Source organism: Pan paniscus, chromosome 4 (genome assembly GCF_029289425.2).
Source record: "Pan paniscus chromosome 4, NHGRI_mPanPan1-v2.0_pri, whole genome shotgun sequence".
Taxonomy (NCBI): Eukaryota; Metazoa; Chordata; class Mammalia; order Primates; family Hominidae; genus Pan; species Pan paniscus.
The window spans coordinates 14881241-14903962 of record NC_073253.2 but is presented as its reverse complement, the minus strand read 5'-3'; the positions used below and the strand labels follow the sequence as shown (position 1 = coordinate 14903962).

The 22722-nt window shown below is 42.7% G+C and overlaps 3 protein-coding genes and 1 long non-coding RNA gene across 5 annotated transcripts in view; 3 read left to right on the top strand and 1 right to left on the bottom strand.

The window, feature by feature from the left end:
* The window catches only part of OTULIN (OTU deubiquitinase with linear linkage specificity), a 51921-nt gene extending 47339 nt beyond the window's left edge, over positions 1 to 4582 (bottom strand). The window contains exon 1 of one of the 2 annotated variants that reach the window (XR_004671417.3): positions 4291 to 4581. Coding sequence is in view for 1 of the 2 variants with exons in the window: in XM_034959752.3 (XP_034815643.2) it covers positions 4291 to 4442 (152 nt within the window). In the remaining variant the exon portion in view is untranslated. Of the gene's footprint in view, positions 1 to 4290 lie in introns of both variants that reach the window. The other variant, XM_034959752.3, reaches the window with a different exon arrangement.
* Positions 4583 to 4781: 199 nt separating this feature from the next.
* The window catches only part of LOC129397728 (uncharacterized), a 51521-nt gene continuing 33580 nt past the window's right edge, over positions 4782 to 22722 (top strand). The window contains exon 1 of the long non-coding RNA XR_008625320.2: positions 4782 to 5369. This is a non-coding gene — a long non-coding RNA (uncharacterized LOC129397728). The remainder of the gene's footprint in view (positions 5370 to 22722) is intronic.
* LOC129397727 (elongation factor 1-alpha 1-like) lies at positions 15908 to 16309 on the top strand. Its single transcript, XM_055112174.1, has one exon. The coding sequence runs from the start codon at positions 15908 to 15910 to the stop codon at positions 16307 to 16309; it is 402 nt and encodes a 133-aa protein (XP_054968149.1).
* On the top strand, positions 16370 to 17603 carry LOC100974473 (elongation factor 1-alpha 1-like). The gene has a single exon (XM_055112173.2). The coding sequence runs from the start codon at positions 16370 to 16372 to the stop codon at positions 17294 to 17296; it is 927 nt and encodes a 308-aa protein (XP_054968148.1). The 3' UTR covers positions 17297 to 17603.

Sequence of the window (22722 nt, the reverse complement as noted above, 5' to 3'; positions counted from 1 at the left end):
CTCAGACTCCTGAGTAACTGGGATTACAGGCATCTGCCACCACACCCAGCTAATATTTTTATTTTTAGTGGAGACAGGGTTTCACCACATTGGCCAGGCTGGTCGTGAACTCCTGACTCTGAGGTGATCTGCCTGCCTCAGCCTCCAAAAGTGCTGGGATTACAGGTGTGAGCCACCGCGCCCGGCCTATTTACCTATTTTCTCTTAACCTAGAGATAAAATATTTTATTTTTGATATTAAGGCAACATATCCAACTAAGCTATATAACGTTGCATACTAAATTATAACTGGTACCACTTGTTCTGTTCAAAGACCTGCATACCAACCAATTTTTGAAAACTTATTTTAAACATGCTTACTGTACAGACACAAAATTATACTATTCCCAAGAGCAAAAGCTGTGAGTTAAAAGCAGAGCTTAGTGAAGCCGAAGGCATTTCTGTGAAGCCAGTTTTTCAATTTTTGATTCAAATAAATACGTACAGAAAAAAAATCAATTCTAATGTATATGCAAAGCTAACAAGACAGAATTTTAATCACTCACCATTATGAACCTTTTAAAAGTTGTTCCCCTTAGTCGTCTATAAGAACTAAGTATGGCTTTTTTTAATTCAACTCTCTGGACTTGAACCCTGCAGTTCATACTTAACTTAGCCTCTCCTATGAGACTAATGGCAACACTAAGGCAATGTTGGTGAGACAGTGTCAACCAATATTACACTAACACACCTTCCCACACAGGCACAGGAAAAGCAAAGACCACTCAACCCAGCCTTTCTTCACCACTTTGCGGTTCAGAGATGGGTGAACAACACATCAAATACAGGAAAGTACCGGCACCCAGGCCAAAATTCCACCCCTCTTCTGCAAGTGGACTTTCCACGACTGGCTCATGCTACTCCATGTGACTCCCAGAGGTATCCGGGGTCAATGCAGCCACTCTCAATAAGGTTTGATTCTTAGAGACATCCCAGCTCTGGGCCTCAAAGCAGGCTCTTCATGAGGTTGGGAGAAAGTGGACTTTATCCCTACTCCGAACTGTAGCAGCATCTGGGGGTGGGGTGGGGCAGAAAATACATCCACAAGAACAACAGTGTGCCACTTTTTTTGTTCACAGCCCCTCTGAGAATTCAGATTTCATCAGAACCTAAGCCCAGAAACATACATAAAATTGCTTTCAATTTCAGAGGGGTTCACCGACAGTATGCCTCCACAGATTCAAACCCTGTCTCACCCTCGGACAGGCAGAGAAGGGCCATGGAGTAGTCTCCTCTCAATTCCCTAAGCATTTCTGGCCTAGCCAGCAACCATGTGCCAGGACCAGATCAGCAGGAGTCAGATATTGGGGGTGGAGTGAGCAGGGGATAGAGCATAGGAGAGCAGCAGAGGGAGCTTGAAGGTAAACTAATCTGGTCTGACAAAAGAGTTCTTCAAATATGACCTTAAGTTATGTTTCAAACCATCCTTAGGACTTGTCCAGGAGATGTGAGCCAACCACAGCTCTCAAATGAGCTGATGGGTGTATGGAAAAAAGGAAGGAAGGGAGGGAGGGAAAGAAAAACTGCAATGAGATATACAAAGTAGTTCATCACTGGGCACTGTGGCTCACGCCTGTAATCCCAGGACTTCAGGAAGCTGCGGCAAGAGGATTGCTTGAGCCCAAGAGGTAGAGACCGGCCTGGGCCACATAGTGAGACTCTGTCTCTACAAAAAGTAAAAAAAAATTAGCTGGGTATGGTGGCGTGCACCTGTTGCCCCAGCTACTTAGGAGGCTGAGGTGGGAGGATCGCTTGAGCCCAGAAGGTTGAGGCTACAGTGAGCCATGATTGTCACCGCACTCCAAACTGGGCAACAGAGAGCGACCCTGTCTCACAAAACAAGAAAACAAAGTAGCTTATCCATGTGGTTAATGTTTCTTTTCCCCCACTTCTCTCACGTGTGAAATGCGATGAGCTTAGTGGAAAGGAATCAAGAGTAACCTAGTGTGCTACCTAGGAAATAAGCCATCTCTTTCTCTACTCGTCACCACAGCCTTCAGAGTCACATCCCGAATGTCTAATTCAGCTGCAGAAGTTGGGCTATGATTTGTATTTATAATTACTGTCCACTGAATGTATTAAAAATGACTCTATAGGATATCTCAAAACTTCTACAGTCTTACAGTGCTCACACTTCCAAGTGTAAACATTTTAAATAATTCCTCTGCATAGCAAACCCAACTATCTGGGCGGAAAGAAAGGCCTTGGCTCCAATGACAAAAAAACACAGACTAAAAATGCACATTACACTATTTAAGTTGATACTCAACTATTAAGCTGTATATATCATCATGCAGGAATTGACATGAATACCTTATATTGGAAGCTTTGTTTATATGACAACTGTAGTAGTTTCTCTAGCCCGTGAGAAAATACCATAGAGAAACAGCCCACTACCCAGATACTGCCGAGTCAGAAAGATGGAAAAAGGCTAGAAAGTCCAAAACTTGAGACATGATGTTTAAAAGGTGACATCTTAAACTCACCTCTCTTGTTCTGCCCCATCTTATGAGAGGTGAAAGAGAATGAGATAATCAAACACAACAAAAATAAGGAAAAAACAAAATTAAGCTGCTAAAAACCACACACACAAACCGGAACATCTACTGGGAAACAAACTTGGGAAGCAAACCAAGGGGGGAAAAAAAAGTGAAGTTGGCTGTCACTATAAATCATGTCTCTCTGCCTGGTTTTGCTGAGGAAGCCCAGAAGAGGTAGGGGGAGGTTCCCATTGATGCATCAGGGTCTCTCCAGCCAAGCTACACTTTAAAAATCTGTGAATGTGTAAAATGACGAACCTAGGCTAGTTTTTTTTTTTACATTCCTTTCAGCTGTAAGTCTATATAGTTCTACTAGCAGCAGACAGAAGACGCACCTGTGCCACAAAAACTTTTCAAGAAAGAGCACTCTTCCTATCATTGTCTGTTTTCACAGGTGTTCTGAATGAGAATCATATCCACCAGAAAACTTGCCAAATAACTACATATACTTCTGAGAACATGGTCTGGCTTCAAAGTTTCTGCATTGCTCAGGAGGCATGACACAGCTGGGGCTGAGGGGCAGCACGTGAGACAGGGCATTAAATTAAGCGCACTGTTCTCACCACCAGGGTAGAAGGCAGGCAAAGCAGCGATTAGGAACCAGCACGGGCCCGTGGAGCAGGGCTTGGGGGCAAGAGACCCTCTATTTAACCCTCCGCAGAGTCTGAGGTTAAGTCTCTGATATGATTTGGATATTTCTCCCCTCCAATCTCATGCTAAAAGGTAATCCCGCTGACTTTCAATCTTATTTTCCAGTGGCCATTAACCCATTAAGTGTGAATAACACCATCCCAAGGGGGTTCTCAACAAATGAGAATGTCTAAGTACTATGCAAATATGTTATTATAACACAATATCTACCTAACAGGCCTCCAAAGGACCCCTTTTTAGGAATTTTTTTTTCAAAAGTTCTAGCAGTGCTTTTTGCATTTAAACACATCTTAAACTTAACTTTCCAGCCAGTTAAAATATCTGTCAAACTGGCTGTGTGTGCTTTCATAATTTCTTAAATTCCAAGGGCATTTATAGGTGCCTAAAACTTGAAAGTGTAGAAAAGTTTCACTCGAGTTTCTATTCTGCTTCCACGCGTACCCCCAGACCCTTGCAGAAATTAGGAACTCTTCCCAAATCGTCTTCTTCACAGTACAGTAAGAAATTGCTCTAACCAGCACTGACTTTCCTTTTCAAAAGGAAAAGCGGGAAGGCATACTAGTCAGGCCGTTAAAGGGTCAGAGAGAATGGGTCAGATTCTCTTCGGGTCCAAAGTCTGTCCAACAGGTGGGACGTCGCCTCCAAGAACAAGTCGCGCAGCTCCGTTCTCCGGCGGCTGCAGCAGGGACGACCTCACTTCCTCCCTGTGCCAGGGTGAAGGAAAGATCTAGCGGGAACCAGTAATAAAATACATCACTTCTCGGGTTTGCTTCCCAAGTTTCTGGAACTTTCTTTAACTTCAGACATACAGATATCAGAAATGAGACGGGAGGGGAGTCACTGTGTGACCAGAATTGTGAGGGGCCCTGGGGTTAAAAATCTGCACTCGGACACTGGGAAAACTGTCTGCCAATTCCTCCTTGTCGCCAACGGCCTCACTCAGAATTGGAGACGCCCAGGGACCCTCCGCTGACGACTCCCCACCCCAGCCCGGCTTCCGGAGGGGACCGAGCCCGCCGCCCATGGCCCGCGCCCCGCACCCCGCGCCCCGCGGACTCACTGCTCGGCCGGGCACTGCATCTCGGGCCGCGGCTGCCCGCTGGCCGCCGCCTTCCCGCCCTCCCGCGCCGCGGCCGCCGCCTCCCGCGCCGGCGTCTCGGCGCAGCTCGCGCCTGGCCACGCTTCGGGCTGGGGCATAGTCCCCCGACTCATGCGGTCGCTCGCGGCCGAAGGGGTTCAGCCGGCTCCGAACGATCCGGAGCCCCTCCCGTCGGGGTGCCAGGCAGTGGCCGCAGCCTCTCAGCCGCCGGGGCGGTTTCCGAGGGTCCGCAGAGCGCTTCCGCGCGCGTCACCGTGGCCCGCCCCACGGCCTCTGACCCTGCGCGAGGAGGTGCGGCCGGAGGCTGAGGGGCCCGGACGCGGCGCATGCGCATACACGTGTGCGGGCTGAGGCGCCGGGGCCTGGAGAGGGAACCGGGCGCTGTGGCTGCTGCGCTTGCTCTGTCCCCGGACGCCGCTGGCTTGCTTCCCTTGTCAGCTGTGTGGGGACTGGCAGAGGGTGTGAGAGCGGGAAACGGCCGGACGAGCGGCGGGGAGCGTCCTGGGTGAGGAGGAGGAAGTCTGGTCTTAGGTGTGAAGGATGCTGACGCGTTCCGGCGCCTCGCGGTGTCACTCTCGGCTTCTGAGCGTTGCCCTACGCCGCAGCGGGTTTTCCTCAGCTGTGAAGCGCGGCTGCGTCCTGCCCGGGCTTCCCCCCGCCGGGACGGTTCCAACGCCCGAGCCCAGCGGGCCAGGCTAGTTGTTCCGGGGCTGGGAGTTACGGCACCGGGGTTGGGGCGGAGAAGACGAACTAGTTCAACTCGACCCGGTTAAGCAAGCGCAGCAGTGTGTGTTCTTGGATCATAGTATTTCATGTAAACATTTTGATTTAAGAGAAACAAAAGGGAAAATATTAACCGTTTTCAAGCATCCAAAGGCGAAATGCTTCATCTCTGGGATGGAGTAGAGGAGTAGCATCTGCGGTTGAGTTGCAGTCGTGGGTGCAAGAAGCAGCGCTGAAGCAGAGTGCAGCCCCGGAATAGGGCGGGATGGAATGGCCTGGGCAGTTCAGAAACCCGCGAGGAGTCCAGGGCGGAACAGGTAGGGAGCAGGGGATTGTATTGAAAGATGAAACTGAAAGAGTGGTAGTGGAGACCAGATCATGAAAAGCCGTATTAGGCTAACTGTGGCGCTTATGCTTAATCCTCATTGACAGATCTTGAGATCATTTTGAAAAATCACTTTGTCTTCAGTTTGGTAAAAGTTTGGAGAAGGGCAGGACTTGGAAGACCAGCTTAGGGAGACTAAATAGTAGTGACCTCCAAGGGAGAAACTGGACAGAAAGAATATTTATATTTAGTGCCACAGAACTCCGGGGGTATTGTTTTCTCCTTTAATTTTACTTGAAAAAGTAACAAATGCACATGCTAAAAAATTCAGAGTGTACAAAAGAATATACAAAGACTATTAAGGTGTGGGATTGTAGAGGGTTGAATAGGGTCCCCCAAAATTCACGTCCACCTAGACCCTCACGATATTAACTGACTTGGAAATAGGGTTTTTGCAGATGTAATTGGTTAAGATGAGGTCATGCTGGTATAGAATGAGCCCTAAATCGAATGGTTGGCGCCCTTAGAAGAGGACACATAGATAAATGAGCACAGAGGGAAGAAGGCCATTTGGAGATAGAAGCAGGGATTGGAGTGATGCAACTGGAAGCCAAGAAACGCCGCAGAATGTCAGGAGCCAGCAGAACCTAAGAAAAGGCAAAGGATTATTCCAAAGTGCCTTCCGAAGAAGCTTGGCCCTGCCAAAAACCTGATTTCAGACTTCTAGCCCCCAAAACTGCAAGAGAATAAATTTTGTTGTTTCAAGACACACAGTTTGTGGTCCTTTGTCATGACCACCCCAGGAAACTCATATAGGGATCAAGGTGGAAAGGTTATAAATTCTGTCAGGCCAAATTTATTGATATGGACCCACCAGAGATTCTGGATTCAATGTTTTATCTCAGAGGCTTAGAAAAAGCTCTAATGCTATGTTTAATCGCTGAGTATGTCTTTTCCAATTATGCATGTCAAACTAGGAAAATAACCACAGGATGGGTTTGGGGACCCACTGAGCCCACCGTGAGAAGGATCTGAGTGAAAACTCCATTGATCGTTTAACCTCCATCCACCCAGAAGGGCCTATGCTAAATGAAGTTGAAGCGACAGAACTGCCTAGGTATCTGTAGAGAAAGGTATCCACAGGCTTGGGGAGATTGGAATATTAGAGTGGATTTATCATTTAAGACCTGCTTACCCACCCCAGGAGGGTCCAGAGGACATACCTTTCACCATGACTAAGAAGTAAATTTGTGAGGAGAATCCTAGCATCCTTGAAGAGATCTGTGGCTGCTCTTCTCTTTAGTCATACATATCTTACAGTGGAAACTGCTACCATCAAACTAGGATTCCTAAGTGTCCCCCCAGGGTGGCACTTAATTGCCAAAAAGTAGGTGGGCATGATTACTATAATTACCAGCAGAGCTAAAACAATATTGTCTTACTTACGGAGATATGTGCTGTTGGCTAGTTATTCGTTGTGTCTTTAGGAAACATATCCTAACTTGCATCACCAAAACAGTCACAATCTCTCAATCAATTCCCAGACTTGAGCCGGTTTACACTCTCAGAACTCTGAATGAAGGAGAGGCTGGATCCTCTTGAGGAAGGACTCTGCTACATTGCCAGAAATGTAGATTGTTATTTCCCCCGAAGAGACCAATAGCCATCTACCAGGGTAACTGTGCATTGGGGGAAGAGAAATAATCAGATTTGTCAGGGATTACTACACAGTGGCTCTGACCTGATACTAATCTGGGGAAACCAAAAGCTTTACTCGGCCTACCAGTCAGAGTAGAGGCTTAATGGAGGTCGAGTGATCAATGGAGTTTCAGCTCAGGTTCATCTCTCATTAGACCCGTTGAGTCCCTGGACCCATCCTGTGCTTCTATTTCCCCAGTTCCAGAATGCATAATTAAAAGGTACATACTTGGCCGGGCACGGTGGCTCATACCTGTATTACCAGCACTTTGGGAGGCCGAGGAGGGCAGATCACAAGGTCAGTAGTTCAAGACCAGCCTGGCCAACATGGTGAAACCCCGTTTCTACTAAAAATACAACAACAACAACAACAACAAATAGCTGGGCGTGGTGGCAGACACCTGTAATCCCAGCTACTCGGGAGGCTGAGGCAGGAAAATCGTTTGAACCTGGGAGGCAGAGGTTGCGGTGAGCCGAGATCTCACCATTGCGCTCCAGCCTGGGCGACAGAGCAAGACTCTGTCTCAAAAACAAACAAACAGAGATAGGCTCAACAGCTGGAAGAATCCCCATGTTGGTTCCCTGACCTGTAAAGACTTGTAACGGGAAGGGCCAAGTGGAAGCCACTAGAACTGCTTATACCTATGAGAATAGCAAACTAAAAGCAATGCCACATTCTTGGAGAGATAGTAAAGATAAGTGCCACTGTCAAAGACTTGAAAGTTGCAGAGGTGGTGATAACCACTACATTTCTTTTCCCCTCGCCTATTTGGCATGTGCAAAACAGAAATAGATCTTGGAAAATGACAATAGATTCTTATAAACCTAATTACGTGGTGACTCCAGTTGCACTGCCATTTAGATGCTTCATTACTTGAGAAAATCAACACATCTCCTAGTACTTGGTATGCAGCTGTTAATCAGGCACATGCTTTTTCCCTCTATACCTATTAGAAAATACCATCAGAAGGAATTTACCTTCAACTGGCAAGACCACTATACAACTTCCTGTCCCACTACAGGGCTATATCAACCTTTTAGCCCTATGTCATAATTTAGTCTTCCCCTTCCAAAGAACTTCGTACTGGTCCATTACATTGATGATATTATGCCGATTACTCATGGTGAGCAGGAAGTAGCAATTACTCTAGACATATTGGTAAAATATTTACATGTCTGAAGACAGGAAATAAGTGTCACAAAACATCTGGGGCCCTCCACCTCATGAAATTCCTAGGAGACCAGTATAGGACATGTCAAGATATCACTTGTAAGCTGAAGAATAAGTTGTTGCATTTGGCCCCTTATACAACCAAAAAAAAAAAAAACACACACACACACCACAATACCTAGTAGGAGAAGAGAAGGCTCTACAACAGGTCCAGGCTATTGGGCAAGTTGCTCTGCCATTTGGGCCATATGATCCAGCAGATCTGATGGTACTTAAAGTGTCAATGGCCGACTTAAATTGAGAGGCCACGCACAGTGGCTCACATCTGTAATCCCAGCACTTTAGGAGGCCAAGGGGGGAGGATCACTTTAGCCCAGGAGTTTGAGACCAGCTCCACCTCCACAAAAAAAAAAAAAATGTAATTAGCCAGGTGTGGTAGTGCATACCTGTAGTTGTAGTCTGTCCTAACTGCTTGCAAGGCTGAGGCGGGATCCCTTGAGCCCAGGAATTCAAGTTAGAGTGAGCTATGATCATGCCTCTGCACGCCAGCTTAGGCAACAGAGCAAGGCCCTTTCTCCCAAAAGATAAGTAAACACTGTTTAGAATTTTGGCAAGCAACCATAGGTGAATCACAGTACAAACCCTTAGGATTTTGGAGCAAATCTCTGTCATTGTGGGTAACTACTTTTAAGGAACAACTTTTGGTTTGCTACTGGATCTTAGAAACTGAAAACTTAAAAACAGGCCACCAAGTTAATACGTGACCTGAGCTCAGTGATAAATCATGTTGATGGCATGTAACCTTCATATGATCAGATGAAAATGGCATTGTACTTCTGTGGTTTTCCTCCCCCAAACCCACAACCCCAGTCCAATTAGAAAAAAAAAAAAATTAGACAATTCCATTAGAGGGGCATCCTACAAAATACTTTACCAGTACTCTTAAAACTGTCAAGGTCATCAAAAACAAGAAATGTATGAGAAACTCACAGCGAAGAGGAGAGATGGCAACTAAATGTAATTATGGTATCCTGGGTGGGATCCTGTAACAACAACAAAAAAAAGACATTAGGTTAAACAAGGAAATCTGAATAAACCATGGACTTTAGTTAATATATCAGTACTAGTTCATTAATTGTAACAAATGAAGTGGTTCACTTTGGGTGTAATCCCAGCACTTTGGGTGGCTGAGGCAGGAGGACTGCTTGAGCCCAGGAGTTCAAGATCAGCCTAGGCAACATGGTGAAACCCTATCTCTACAAAGACAAAAATTAGCCAGGTGTGGTGGTGTGCACCTGTGGTCCCAGCTACTCAGGAGGCTGAGGTGGGAAGACTTCTTGAGCCTGGGAGGTTGAGGCAGCAGTGAGCCATGATCGCACCACTGCACTCCAGCCTGGGTGACAGAATGAGACCCTGTCTCACACACACAAAAAAAAAAGTAACAAACTTACCATAATAACGTAAGATGTTAGTAATACAGGAAGTTGGATGCAGAGTATACAGGAACTCTGCACTATCTTCTCAATTTTTCTGTAAATCTAAAACTGTTCTAAAAAATAAGGTCTCTATTTTTTTTAATCAAAAATAAAACCCAGGTGGGGTGCGGTGGCTCACGCCTATAATCCCAGCACTTTGGGAGGCCTAGGCGGGTGGATCACGTGAGATCAGGAGTGCGAGACCAGTCTAGCCAACATGGTAAAAACCCATCTCTACCAAAAAATACAAAAATTAGCCCGGTGTGGTGGCATAAACCTGTAGTCCCAGCTACTCAGGAGACTGAGGTAGCAGAATCACTTGAACCTCGGAGGTAGAGGCTTCACTGAGCTGAGATCGTGCCACTGTACTCCATCCTGAGCGACAGAGTGACACCCTGTCTCCAAATAAATAAATAAATAAACTCAAACCATCATATCATAAAGTGTTAAACCAAGACCTTCCAAAATAAGAATATCCAGTCATTGTTCTAACTTTGTACTTTAATTTAAAAAATTCAGTGTTGTCCATGCATGGTGGCTCATGCCTGTAATCCCAGCACTTTGGGAGGCCAAGGCAGGTGGATCACTTGAGGTCAGGAGTTTGAAACCAGCCTGGGCAACATGGTAAAACCCTGTCGCTACTGAAAATACAAAAACTAGCTGGGCATTGTCGTGATCACCTGTAATCCCAGCTACTCGAGAGGCTGAGGCAGGTGAATCGCATGAACCTGGGAGGTGGAGGTTGCAGTGAGCCGAGATTGCTCCACTGTACTCCAACCTGAGCAACAGAGTGACACTCCGTCTCAAAAAAAAAAAATTAAAAATTAAATGTTAAATCATTCTGTCTTTATCTTTTAAAATTTCTATTGTGTGTATGTTTCTGGTGTACATAATAAATACAGAGATGCAGCGTGAGTTTTTAATATATTCATATTTGGGATATGCTAATTTTTACTGATATTACAGAACAAAATGCTTAGAGGGATGTATATGTGTATTAAATAAATAAGTCAAAGACTAGGGTTTCTTTTTTTTTCCTTTTTTCTTTTTTCTTTTTTGAAATAGCGTCTCACTCTGTCTCCCAGGCCGGAGTGCGGTGGCTTGATCTCAGCTCACTGCAACCTCTGCCTCCCCGGTTCAAGCAATTCTCCTGCCTCAGCCTCCCAAGTAGCTGGGACTACAGGCGCCCGACACCACGCCCAACTAATTTTTTTTTTTTTTTTTTTTTGTATTTTTAGTAGAGACAGGGTTTCACCATGTTGGTCAGGCTTGTCTCCAACTCCTGACCTCAAGTGATCTGTCCGCTACGGCCTCCCAAAGTGTTGAGATTACAAGCATGAGCCGCCACGCCCGGCCAAACACTAGGGTTTCTTAGAGACAGTCATGAGAATAAAGCCCATGAACTGTGATATAACAGCCTATGCTTATGTCAAGATAAATAAATAACATAAAAACCCATAAGCTTAAGTAAAAGTCTATGTAATCACTTACAGACAATGCGTCAGTTTTCAGTTTCTTCTTAGAATCAAACATTAGATAAATACGGTATTGTAATTTGCAAATATTTGGTAACTTACATTTTCAATCAATCACCTTGAATTTATATATCTGCTTCAGTGGCCATGCCTAGAATATTTAATATGTGAAAGATTCCACATTCCTTTTCACTGAATGCTGTAGTCCTTACTTGTAATAACTGTTCCCAAAGAACAATGCTAAGCCATTACAGTGTTCTTATTTTTAAAAATTTTCTTTAAGGAGCTTAACACAAGTTGGATGCATATTCCCCCTTTTCAATACCATAAACTCATAATTTACAGTCAGGTTAAAATACCCTATATTTTTATACTCTCTGGAATTTCCCAGTGCCACAGCAATAAAAATTAGATTTGAAGTGTATTCTGTACATCAATCTCTAAAGTACAGGAAAGGTACTTTTTAGTTTATTCTAGTTTTATAGGTTCATGGACTGTAACCAAGCTTTGGAAGAAACTATTGTCAGTTTCACTTAGAAATTAACTACTCTAGGAATACTCAAGTATTAATTTTAAAGACTCATTCAAAATGCCTCTTGATTATTGAATGCCCATTTCTGTATTTTTTATTTTTTTCATTTTACTTTAAGTTCTGGGATACATGTGCAGAGCATGCAGGTTTGTTACATAGGTATACATGTGCCATGGTGGTTTCCTGCACCTGTCAACCCGTCATCTGTGTTTTAATTGAATGCCCCTTTTTAAAAAACAGAATTAGAGGGGGAAAAAAATCCTACTATGCTTTTGTAGTTTTGAAGCTAAAGGAAATAACTTTATAGAGAAAAAATAGAGGAAATCGCTCAATAGAAAAAATATCTTGCTGTAAAATTAGTTTACCTGGAAACCCCCAAAACTTTCCCCAGGAGTTTTTATTGGGAGAAGTATGGGTCATAATGAAATTTATTTTATCATGAAAATGAAACCATTTTATATATAAGGAGGAGAGAGAATGATGCCATTATAATTCACAGACTTGGAGTTCTGGAAAATATTAAATCAGTCATTTGCCTCTAGCTAAACAGAATTTCACCCTTAAGAATCATCCAGGCAGATGATAATCTTAATTTTTTTGGAGAGCTTCTGAAATGGAATTCCATACTCTTGGTAGCTTAGTTTCTGCTATAGATTGAATTACTGAATTGTGTCTCCCCAAAATTCATATGTTGAAGTCCTAACCCCCAATGTGACTATATTTGGAGATAGGGCCTACAAGGATTAAAGGTTAAATGAGGTCAAAATAAAGATTAAATGAGGTCAAAAGGGTTGGGCCCTAATATGAAGGGGCTGGTGTCCTTGTAAGAAGAAGAGACACCAGAGCTCACTGTGTGAGGACACAGCAAGAAGACAGCCATCTGAAAACCAGGAAGAAAGCCATTACCAGAAACTGAATCAGCTGGCACCTCAATCTTACTTTCCAGCCTCCGGTACTGTGAGAAAATATCTGTTATTTAAGCCATCTAGTCTTGGTATCTTGGTCTGCTAGGGCCAGGTAATTCCCTACAGAGTAATTCCCTACACTTACCTTTTAGGACAAGCATATGGGTTTCTTTGGAAAGGAAGCCCATCATTCATGTCACATAGTGGAACTTAAAAAGAGCTAGAGGGACAAATCATAGATGTTTCCTAAGAAAATAAAGGTAAGGAAGAGACCCTTTGTCACTTACAGGAAACCTTCACCTCCTCAAGTAGTCTGATGTTAGGTTGATGATTCTCTCACAGCCTGACCTTGTCTCCATGGTAGTCACAAGGAAAAGCATCACCCTACTGTGATGGTTAATATTTAGTGTTAACTTGATTGGATTGAAGGATGCAAAGTATTGTTCCTGGGTGTGTCTGTGAGGGTGTTTGTTGCCAAAGGAGATTAACATTTGAGTCAGTGGACTGGGAAAGGCAGAGCCACCCTCAAATCTAGGTGGCTAGAATAAAAAAAGCTAGAATAAAAGCAGGCAGAAGAACATGAAAAAAAGCTAAAATAAAAGCAGGCAGAAGAACGTGAAAAGACTAGACTGGTTTAGTCTTCTGACCTACATCTTTCTCCTGTGCTGGATGCTTCCTGCCCTCAAACATTGGACTCCAAGTTCTTCAGCTTTGGGACTCAGACTGGCTTCCTTGCTCCTCAGCTTGCAGACAGCCTATTGTGGGACGTCACCTTGTGATCATGTGGGTCAATACTCCTTAATAAACTCCCCTTTATATATACATCAATCCTATTAGTTTTGTCTCTTTAGAGAACCATAACTAATATACCTACTATTACCAAAAACTCTACTTGTGAGAAGGTAGGCTGTCAACCTTATCTTTAAAAATCATACCAGGATATTACTGGCAAAGTCACAAGGGCTTTCTGGATCTTCTGCTAATATTTTGTCTCACACATTTTTCTTTTGTCTTGGTCCAGAACTTAGGAATAAGAATGTATAGAATTTCATCACTATTGCATCATTCCTATAGACCTTGGCAGCCAGAATCCATCTTAAAATAGTGGTCTTCAAACTGAGGCACCTGTATCTCCTGAGGTGCAGCAACACCAATTTTATACAGCTGTGCAGCAAAGGCCCTGGAGTAGAAGATACTCTTTACAGGTGCGTGAGGGCGTAAATAGGCCTGTGCTCCCTTCTAACCACTTCCTTCATGTTTACCATATCCCTGCTTAACGAAATAACAAAAATAAAAGGTTCTCAGCCATACCAAACCTTTCTACAGTGTGTGCCTCAAGAGCTACATTGTCCAATACAGTAGCCAGTAGGCAAGAGTGCCTCCTGAGCACTTGAAATGTAGCTGGTCAGAATTAAGATTTGCTGTTTGTGAAAAACACAGGATTTTAAGGACTTAGTACACCCCCTAAAAAGAACGTAAAATAATCACATAATTTTTTTTGAGACAGGGTCTCACTCTGTTGCCCAAGCTGGAGTGCAATGGAATGATCATAGCTCACTGCAGTCTCGACCTCCCAGACTTAAGTGATCCTCCCATCTCAGCCTCCCAAGTAGCTGGGACTACAGGTGCACAGCACCATGCCCAGCTAATTTTTTATATTTGTAGAGAGAGGGTTTCACTATGTTGTCCAGGATGGTCTCAAACTCCTGGGCTCAAGCGATCCTCCTGCCTCGGCCTCACAAAGTACTGGGATTACAGGCATGAACCACCACACCCAGCCTATAATTTTAAAATATTGATTAGATGTTGGCAAAATTTTGGAAATACTGCATTATATAAGATACTAATTTCAACTGTTGCTTTTAGCTTTTTTAATATGGCTACTAGAAAATCTTAAGTTACGTATGATGCAGCTCACATTATATTTCTATTGCATGGTGGTGTTCTAGAGCTTCAAATCAGATGGACAACTTAAATACTTCTTTCAGAGAAGCCTACAATAAGGCACCGGAAACTTGCATTTGGTTTCTTTCTTTCATGTCTTTCCTTTTCTTCCCTTAAGAGTGGGTATTTTGATATTTAAGTGGAGTATTTTTGCCAGTATGTTAACTCAGATGTATCATAGAGTGGGTTAGTAAGGGTGATGCAGTGTAGCAAACAGAAAACTAGCTATGTGACCTTGGGCAAGTATTTAACTTCTCTGAGACTCAACTTTTAAGCTTTTAGTTTCCCTAAAAGATGACTTGCTCCTGAGGGAGTCTTGGAAGAACAAAGCAGAGAGTATTGGTAAAAAGTATTGGTGGCATCTTATGTCATCAAGGTGACAGACTCATGGCAAAGCTCTCTGCCTTACCTAATGTTCACCTTAGAATGAAGATTTAAAGTGGGATGGCTGCCTTACTGTACATCCCAGAAATGGAAAAGGAGATCTACTCTTAATAATTAGATAATCATTCCTTTGAAATTCAGGTGATTTCTAATTCCTTGCTTTGAACAAATTTGAGGGACAGCCTAAAGTTATTAGCTGATGATTAAAAATAATATTTCATGAGATTACTATGATATTTTTGCCATGCAATTCAGAAGCTCAAGGATTTGATTTTGTGATAACAAAACTATTTCCACCTATTTATAAGGACAGTGTTTCATAGTGTTTATAAAATCCAAAAATAGGAATAGAATTGAAATTAAATCCTATGTCTTTCTAACAGTAAATCGTATTCATCAATAGATCTGGAGTACAGTGGTGCAGTCATAGCTCACTGCAGCCTCAAACTCCTGGGCTCAAGCAATCCTCCCGCCTCAGCCTCCTGAGTAGCTGAGGCTACAGGCACATGCTACCACACCCAGCTAATTTTTTTTATAAAGACAGAGTCTCACCATGTTGTCCAAGCTGGTCTTGAATTCCTGGTTTCAAGTAATTCCCCTGCCTTGGCTTCCCAAAGTGCTGGGATGGCAGGCATGAGCAACCATGCCCAGCTTTCATCAATAGATTTTGAAAGAGATGTTTATAATCAAATTTTACTAAGTATATGTAACAATTGCCAACAATTAAATATGCTGTTTTGATCAGATTTTTATGGCTGTTACAATGAAACTTTCAAGTAAATTTAAGTAATAAAAGACCTTCAAACATAAAAATATATGGCATTAAGTAGAATTCTGCGAATGGGAAACAGAAAGGAAATTCAATAAGAAAAAGGAATGATGGCTTTTTCGCAACGGGTTTGCCACCAGAACACAGGTGTCATGAAAACTACCCCTAAAAGCCAAAATGGGAAAGGAAAAGACTCATATCAACATTGTCGTCATTGGACACGTAGATTCAGGCAAGTCCACCACTACTGGCCATCTGATCTATAAATGCAGTAGCATCGACAAAAGAACCATTGAAAAATTTGAGAAGGAGGCTGCTGAGATGGGAAAGGGCTCCTTCAAGTATGCCTGGGTCTTGGATAAACTGAAAGCTGAGCGTGAACATGGTATCACCATTGATATCTCCTTGTGGAAATTTGAGACCAGCAAGTACTATGTGACTATCATTGATGCTCCAGGACACAGAGACTTCATCAAAAACATGGTTACAGGGACATCTCAGGCTGACTGTGCTGTCCTGATTGTTGCTGCTGGTGTTGGTGAATTTGAAGCTGGTATCTCTAAGAATGGGCAGACCTGAGAGCATGCCCTTCTGGCTTACACACTGGGTGTGAAACAACTAATTGTTGGTGTTAACAAAATGGATTCCACTGAGCCACCCTACAGCCAGAAGAGATATGAGGAAATTGTTAAGGAAGTCAGCACTTACATTAAGAAAATTGGCTACAACCCCGACACAGTAGCATTTGTGCCAATTTCTGGTTGGAATGGTAACAACATGCTGGAGCCAAGTGCTAACATGCCTTGGTTCAAGGGATGGAAAGTCACCCGTAAGGATGGCAATGCCAGTGGAACCATGCTGCTTGAGGCTCTGGACTGCATCCTACCACCAACTCGTCCAACTGACAAGCCCTTGCGCCTGCCTCTCCAGGATGTCTACAAAATTGGTGGTATTGGTAGTGTTCCTGTTGGCCAAGTGGAGACTGGTGTTCTCAAACCCGGTATGGTGGTCACCTTTGCTCCAGTCAATGTTACAACAGAAGAAAAATCTGTCAAAATGCACCATGAAGCTTTGGGTGAAGCTCTTCCTGGGGACAATGTGGGCTTCAATGTCAAGAATGTGTCTGTCAAGGATGTTCGTCGTGGCAACGTTGCTGGTGACAGCAAAAATGACCCACCAATGGAAGCAGCTGGCTTCACTGCTCAGGTGATTATCCTGAACCATCCAGGCCGAATAAGCGCTGGCTATGCCCCTGTATTGGATTGCCACACGGCTCATATTGCATGCAAGTTTGCTGAGCTGAAGGAAAAGATTGATCGCCGTTCTGGTAAAAAGCTGGAAGATGGCCCTAAATTCTTGAAGTCTGGTGATGCTGCCATTGTTGATATGGTTCCTGGCAAGCCCATGTGTGTTGAGAGCTTCTCAGACTATCCACCTTTGGGTCGCTTTGCTGTTCGTGATATGAGACACACAGTTGCAGTGGGTGTCATCAAAGCAGTGGACAAGAAGGCTGCTGGAGCTGGCAAGGTCACCAACTCTGCCCAGAAAGCTCAGAAGGCTAAATGAATATTATCCCTAATACCTGCCACCCCACTCTTAATCAGTGGTGATAGAACGGTCTCAGAACTGTTTGTTTCAATTGGCCATTTAAGTTTAGTAGTAAAAGACTGGTCAATGATAACAATGCATCGTAAAACCTTCAGAAGGAAAGGAGAATGTTTTGTGGACCACTTTGGTTTTCTTTTTTGCATGTGGCAGTTTTAAGTTATTAGTTTTTAAAATCAGTACTTTTTAATGGAAACAACTTGACCAAAAATTTGTCACAGAATTTTGAGACCCATTAAAAAAGTTTAATGAGAAAAAAAAAGAAAAAGGAATGATGTAAAATTATAGTTTTTTATGAATGATAATGAATTTCTAATGTGTTAGATTCTATCGGAAATAAGTCATGATTATTTTAAAATATCTATAATACAATGGAAATTATATCCTTTAAAACTAAGTTTCTAATAGAAAATTTTATTTTATTTTATATATAATGTACATATTTTGGGGGACATGTGATAATACATTCATATAGTAAAGATCAACTTAGTGTAATTGGGATGTCCATCACCTTAAATATTTGTCTTTTTTAATGCTAGAAACATTCAAATTCTCTTTTAGCTATTTTGGACTGTACAATATAGATTATTGTAACTACTGATCTATCAAACACTATGTCTTATTTCTTCCATCAAACTATATATTTTTACCCATTAATCAACATTTCTTCATCCCTCCTCCTCCCTACTCTTCTCAACCTCTAGTAATCACCAGTCTACTCTCATGAGATCCACTTTTTTTGGTCTCCCACATATGATTGAGAACATGAAATGTGTGGCTTTCTGTGCTTGACTTATTTCAGTTAGCATAATGACCTCCAGTTTTTTTTCATGTTGCTGCAAATGACAGGATTTCATTCTTTTTTGTGGCTGAATAACATTCTATTGTGTATATATATCACTTTCTTTCTTTTTTCTTTCTTTCTTTTTTTCTGTCTGTCTCTCTGTCTCTCATTCTCTCTTTCTTTCTTTCTTTTGACAGGGTCTCATTTATGTTACCCAGGCTGCTGGTCTTGAACTCCTGGCCTCAAGTGATTTTCCTCCCTCAGCCTCCAGAGTAGCTGGGAACACAGGCACGCACCACCACGCCCAGCTAATTTTTTATGTTTTGTAGAGACGAGGTCTCCTTGTGTTGCCCAGGCTGGTCTCGAACTCTTCACTTTGTTGATTGTTTCCTTTGCCGTGCAGAAGCTTTTTAGTTTTATGTAATCCCATTCTGTTTTTGCTTTGGTTGCCTGTGCTTTTGAGGTCTTACACAAAAAAATCTTTGTCCAGACCAATGTCCTGGAGCATTTCCCCATTTTTTTCTTCTAGTAGTTTTCATAGTTTCAGGTCTTAGATGTAAGTCTTTACTCTATTTTGATTTTATTTCTGTATGTGGTAAGAGGGATCTAGTTTTATTCTTCTGCATATGGTTATTCCGTTTTCCCATTACCATTTATTGAAGAGACACTCCTTTCCCAATTGTACATTCTTAGCACCTGTACCAAAAATGAGTTGACTGTAAATGTATGCATTTATATCTGGGTTCTCTCTTCTGTTTCACTGGTCTATGTGTCTGTTTTCATGCCAGTAGCATGCTGATTTTGATTACTGTCATTCTGTAGCATATTTTGAAATCAAGCAATGTGATGCCTCCAGCTTTGTTCAGCTTTGTTCTTCCTTTTTTTTTTTTTTTTTTTTCTTAAGTGTCTTGTTCTGCTACCCAGGCTGGAGTGCGGTGGCATAGTTTACTACAGCCTTAAAGTCCAGGGCTCAGACGATCCTCTTGGCTTAGCCTCCTGAGTAGTTAGGACTACAGGCACATGCTACCATGCCCAGCTAATTTTCTTTTTAATTTCTTGTAGTGACAGAGTCTCACTGTGTTGCCCAGGCTGGTCTCAGACTACTAGCCTCAAGCAAATCCTACTGTCTTGGCCTCTCAAAGCACTAGGATTACAGGCATGAACCACTGTGCTTGGCCAGCTTTTCTTCTTATAAGGACATACAGTTGTCCCTCAGTATCCATGGGGGATTGATTCCAGGACCCCTCATGAATACCAAAATCTAAGGATGTTCAGTTCCTCATATAAAGTGGTGTAGCATTTGCATATAACCTATGCATATCCTCCCATATAGTTTAAATCATCTCTAGATTACTTATAATACCTAATGTAGTGTAAATGTTATGTAAATAGTTGTTAAGCTTTTTATTTGTATTTCTTTTTATTGTATTTTTTTAATTATTTTTTTCTGAATTAAAAAAAAATCTTCAGTTGGTTGAATCCACAGATGTAGAACCGGCAGATACAGAGAGCTGACTGTAATCCCACTGGATTAGTGTCCTACCCTTATGATCTCATTTAACCTTAACTGCTTTTCCTTAGAGGCCTAATCTCCAAATACAGTCACATTGGGGGTTAGAGCTTCAACATATGAATGGTGGGGGAGGGGCACAAACATTCAGTCCATAATATTTATTGATCTGTATATACCTTATTCTTAACCCAGTGTATAGTATACACTGCTCCTTAATAAATTTTTGTTACATGATTTAATATTAATTCCTTATGTCAGTATTATAATGACCATATAGTATGGCAGAGAAAAAAATAGCTATGTAACCTTAGCCAAGTTATTTAACATTTCTGAGCCTCAGTTTCTTTGATGCAAAATCTGGATAGTACCTGCTGTCTTATAAATATGAGGATTAGAAGGGAGGTGTGTCAAAGGTCCAGAACAGTGCTTGTGAAATTATCACTATATCTAACACTTGCTTAGCACTTTATAGTTTATGAAGCACTTTCCATACACCATCCCACTGAGTTAAGACCTGAACTGGTCAGAGCACCAAGCCTAGTGTTATTTCCACTGTACAGAATGATCTAAGACCTCATGGAACATGTTAATTTTAAGTAACCTTAGACTTCACTAGGTCATAATTTCTGTTTTATCCAACAAAGTAACTTACTGAATTGGTCTGGTCCTTGGGGTAGTCAAGAGGCCAGAATAAGAAATCTTCCTGGTAGAGAGAGAAAACTGTTAGGTGTTTTAATAGCTATTCTCCTGCAAAATTAATCAGCTACTTGCAATTTCCTTACATTATTTTTCATATAATTTAGTCAAAGCTTTGTGGATAAACCCAATCATGGACACTAGGTGGTACCACAAGACCTTGCCCTGAGCCAGTTCCTGTCAGCCCGATAGCTCTTCCCCACCATTACAGCCTAGTTTTTTAGCAGTCTGGAATGAAGAAAACATAGAGAAATCTTCCTTTTCTGTGTAGAAAGAATCTATAAAGAAGTTTTCTTTCTAAGGGATTGATTTCCTACTGTGAATAGTATGTAGAGGAATAAGGCTCTCACAACAAACTACAGCCAGGAGAGTTGAACTGAGTCCAAATGCTGCTACTTAACAGCTGGCTTTCTTGGAGAAAGTATATTTCCTGTCCTGTGTGCATCTCTCTGGATTACTGGGAGGACCAAATGAAGTTGCATGTGAGAACTGCCAAGTACTACAGTTAAAAACACTGATTCGGGCCGGGCGCGGTGGCTCACGCCTGTAATCCCAGCACTTTGGGAGGCCGAGGCAGGCGGATCACGAGGTCAGGAGATCAAGACCATCCTGGCTAACACGGTGAAAACCCGTCTCTACTAAAAATACAAAAAATCAGCCGGGCGTGGTGGTGGGCGCCTGTAGTCCCAGCTACTTGGGAGGCTGAGGCAGGAGAATGGTGTGAACCCAGAAGGTGGAGCTTGCAGTGAGCCGAGATTGCGCCACTGCACTCCAGCCTGGGCGACAGAGCGAGACTCCGTCTCAAAAAAAAAAAAAAAAATTCAAATTAAAAAAACAAACAAAAACACTGATTCAGCTGGGCACAGTGGCTCATGCTTGTAATCCCAGCACTTTGGGAGGCCGAGGTGGGCGGATCACGAGGTCAGGAGTTCAAGACCAGCCTGGCCAATATGGTGAAACCCCGTCTCTACTAAAATATATATATATATATATATATATATATATATATATATATATATATATATATATGAAAAAACTAGCTGGGTATGGTTCCAAACCAGCCTGGCCAATATGGTGAAACCCCATCTCTACTAAAAATATATATATATATACAAAAAAAACTAGCTGGGCATGGTTCCAGACCAGCCTGGCCAATATGATGAAACCCTGTCTCTACTAAAAAATGTATATATATACAAAAAAACTAGCTGGGCATTGGACTACTAGCGCGCGCCTGTAGTCCCAGCTACTCGGGAGGGTGAGGCAGGAAAAACTCTTGAACCCGGGAGGAGGAGGTTGCAGTAAGCCGAGATTGCACCACTGCACGGCACTCCAGCCTGGGCAATACAGGGAGACTCCGCCTCAGAAAACAACAACAACAACAACAAAAAACACTGATTCTTCCTGCCTCCAAAACTCTCCTCTTTGTGGGAGGCCCCACCCTTGGACCATCTGTGGGCCCCTCTGCTGCCTTGGTCCCTGCCTACTTTTCAAGATCACTCTCAAACATTTATAAAGGACTTCAGCAACAGATCTATTAATTTCAACATTCACTCAAACAACTGAAACAATCCGTAACGTCCACACCACTAGCTTTAACTTCTCTTCATCAGCTTAGTCCAGTGGCTACACTCTAGAGCTTGTCATCATCCAGAAGTGGACCAATACCCTTAAAATAGTCAACTTTGGATTCCACTCTCCGTCAGGTCACCTCTCCTTTCATCTCTCCCATTTGTTCATCAATTGCATTGTGACTTGCAGCTCCTTTGCTCCTTCCCTTTCTCCCTGTTTGTCAGCCCCCCTCTCTGCACACACCCCTGTACCCTCTTGCCTTTGCTGGTTACGGTAAGCAGCTACTCTCGTGAACACCTACAACTCTCTCACCTCTTTGTCCTAAGTGCCACCATCCCTCTATCCCTCAACCCTGGACTAGTTCGGCCGTTTGTTTGAGGGAATGTGGATTATTGAACTGTAAGTGCACGGCATAGAATTGAATTGCTACTCTGCAGCAACTGGCTGTGCAATTCTGAGCAGGTTATTAATCCTCTGAGCATCAGTCTTGGGTATGTAGAAGGAAGAGAACATCTACCTATAGGAGAATTAAGAGAGGTAACAAGTAAAAAGAGATTTTTTGAAGTGTATGTTTATGCTTTTACCTTTTACATCATCCATATGTGACCTTTTCTCAGTGATCCAGAGGTCTCTGGAGAGCCAGGAGGTGAATGTGTAGGCTAGGATTATTAAAGTAAAAATATACAAAAAGTTAGTATAGTTTACTTCTAATATAGGTAAGAAACAATGCGAAAGGAAGAAAAGACTTTGAGACTCAAAAGTAAAGTTCTGATCTGTAAGGCTTACAGATTATGCCAGAAAATAGTTTGGAAAGAGAATAGG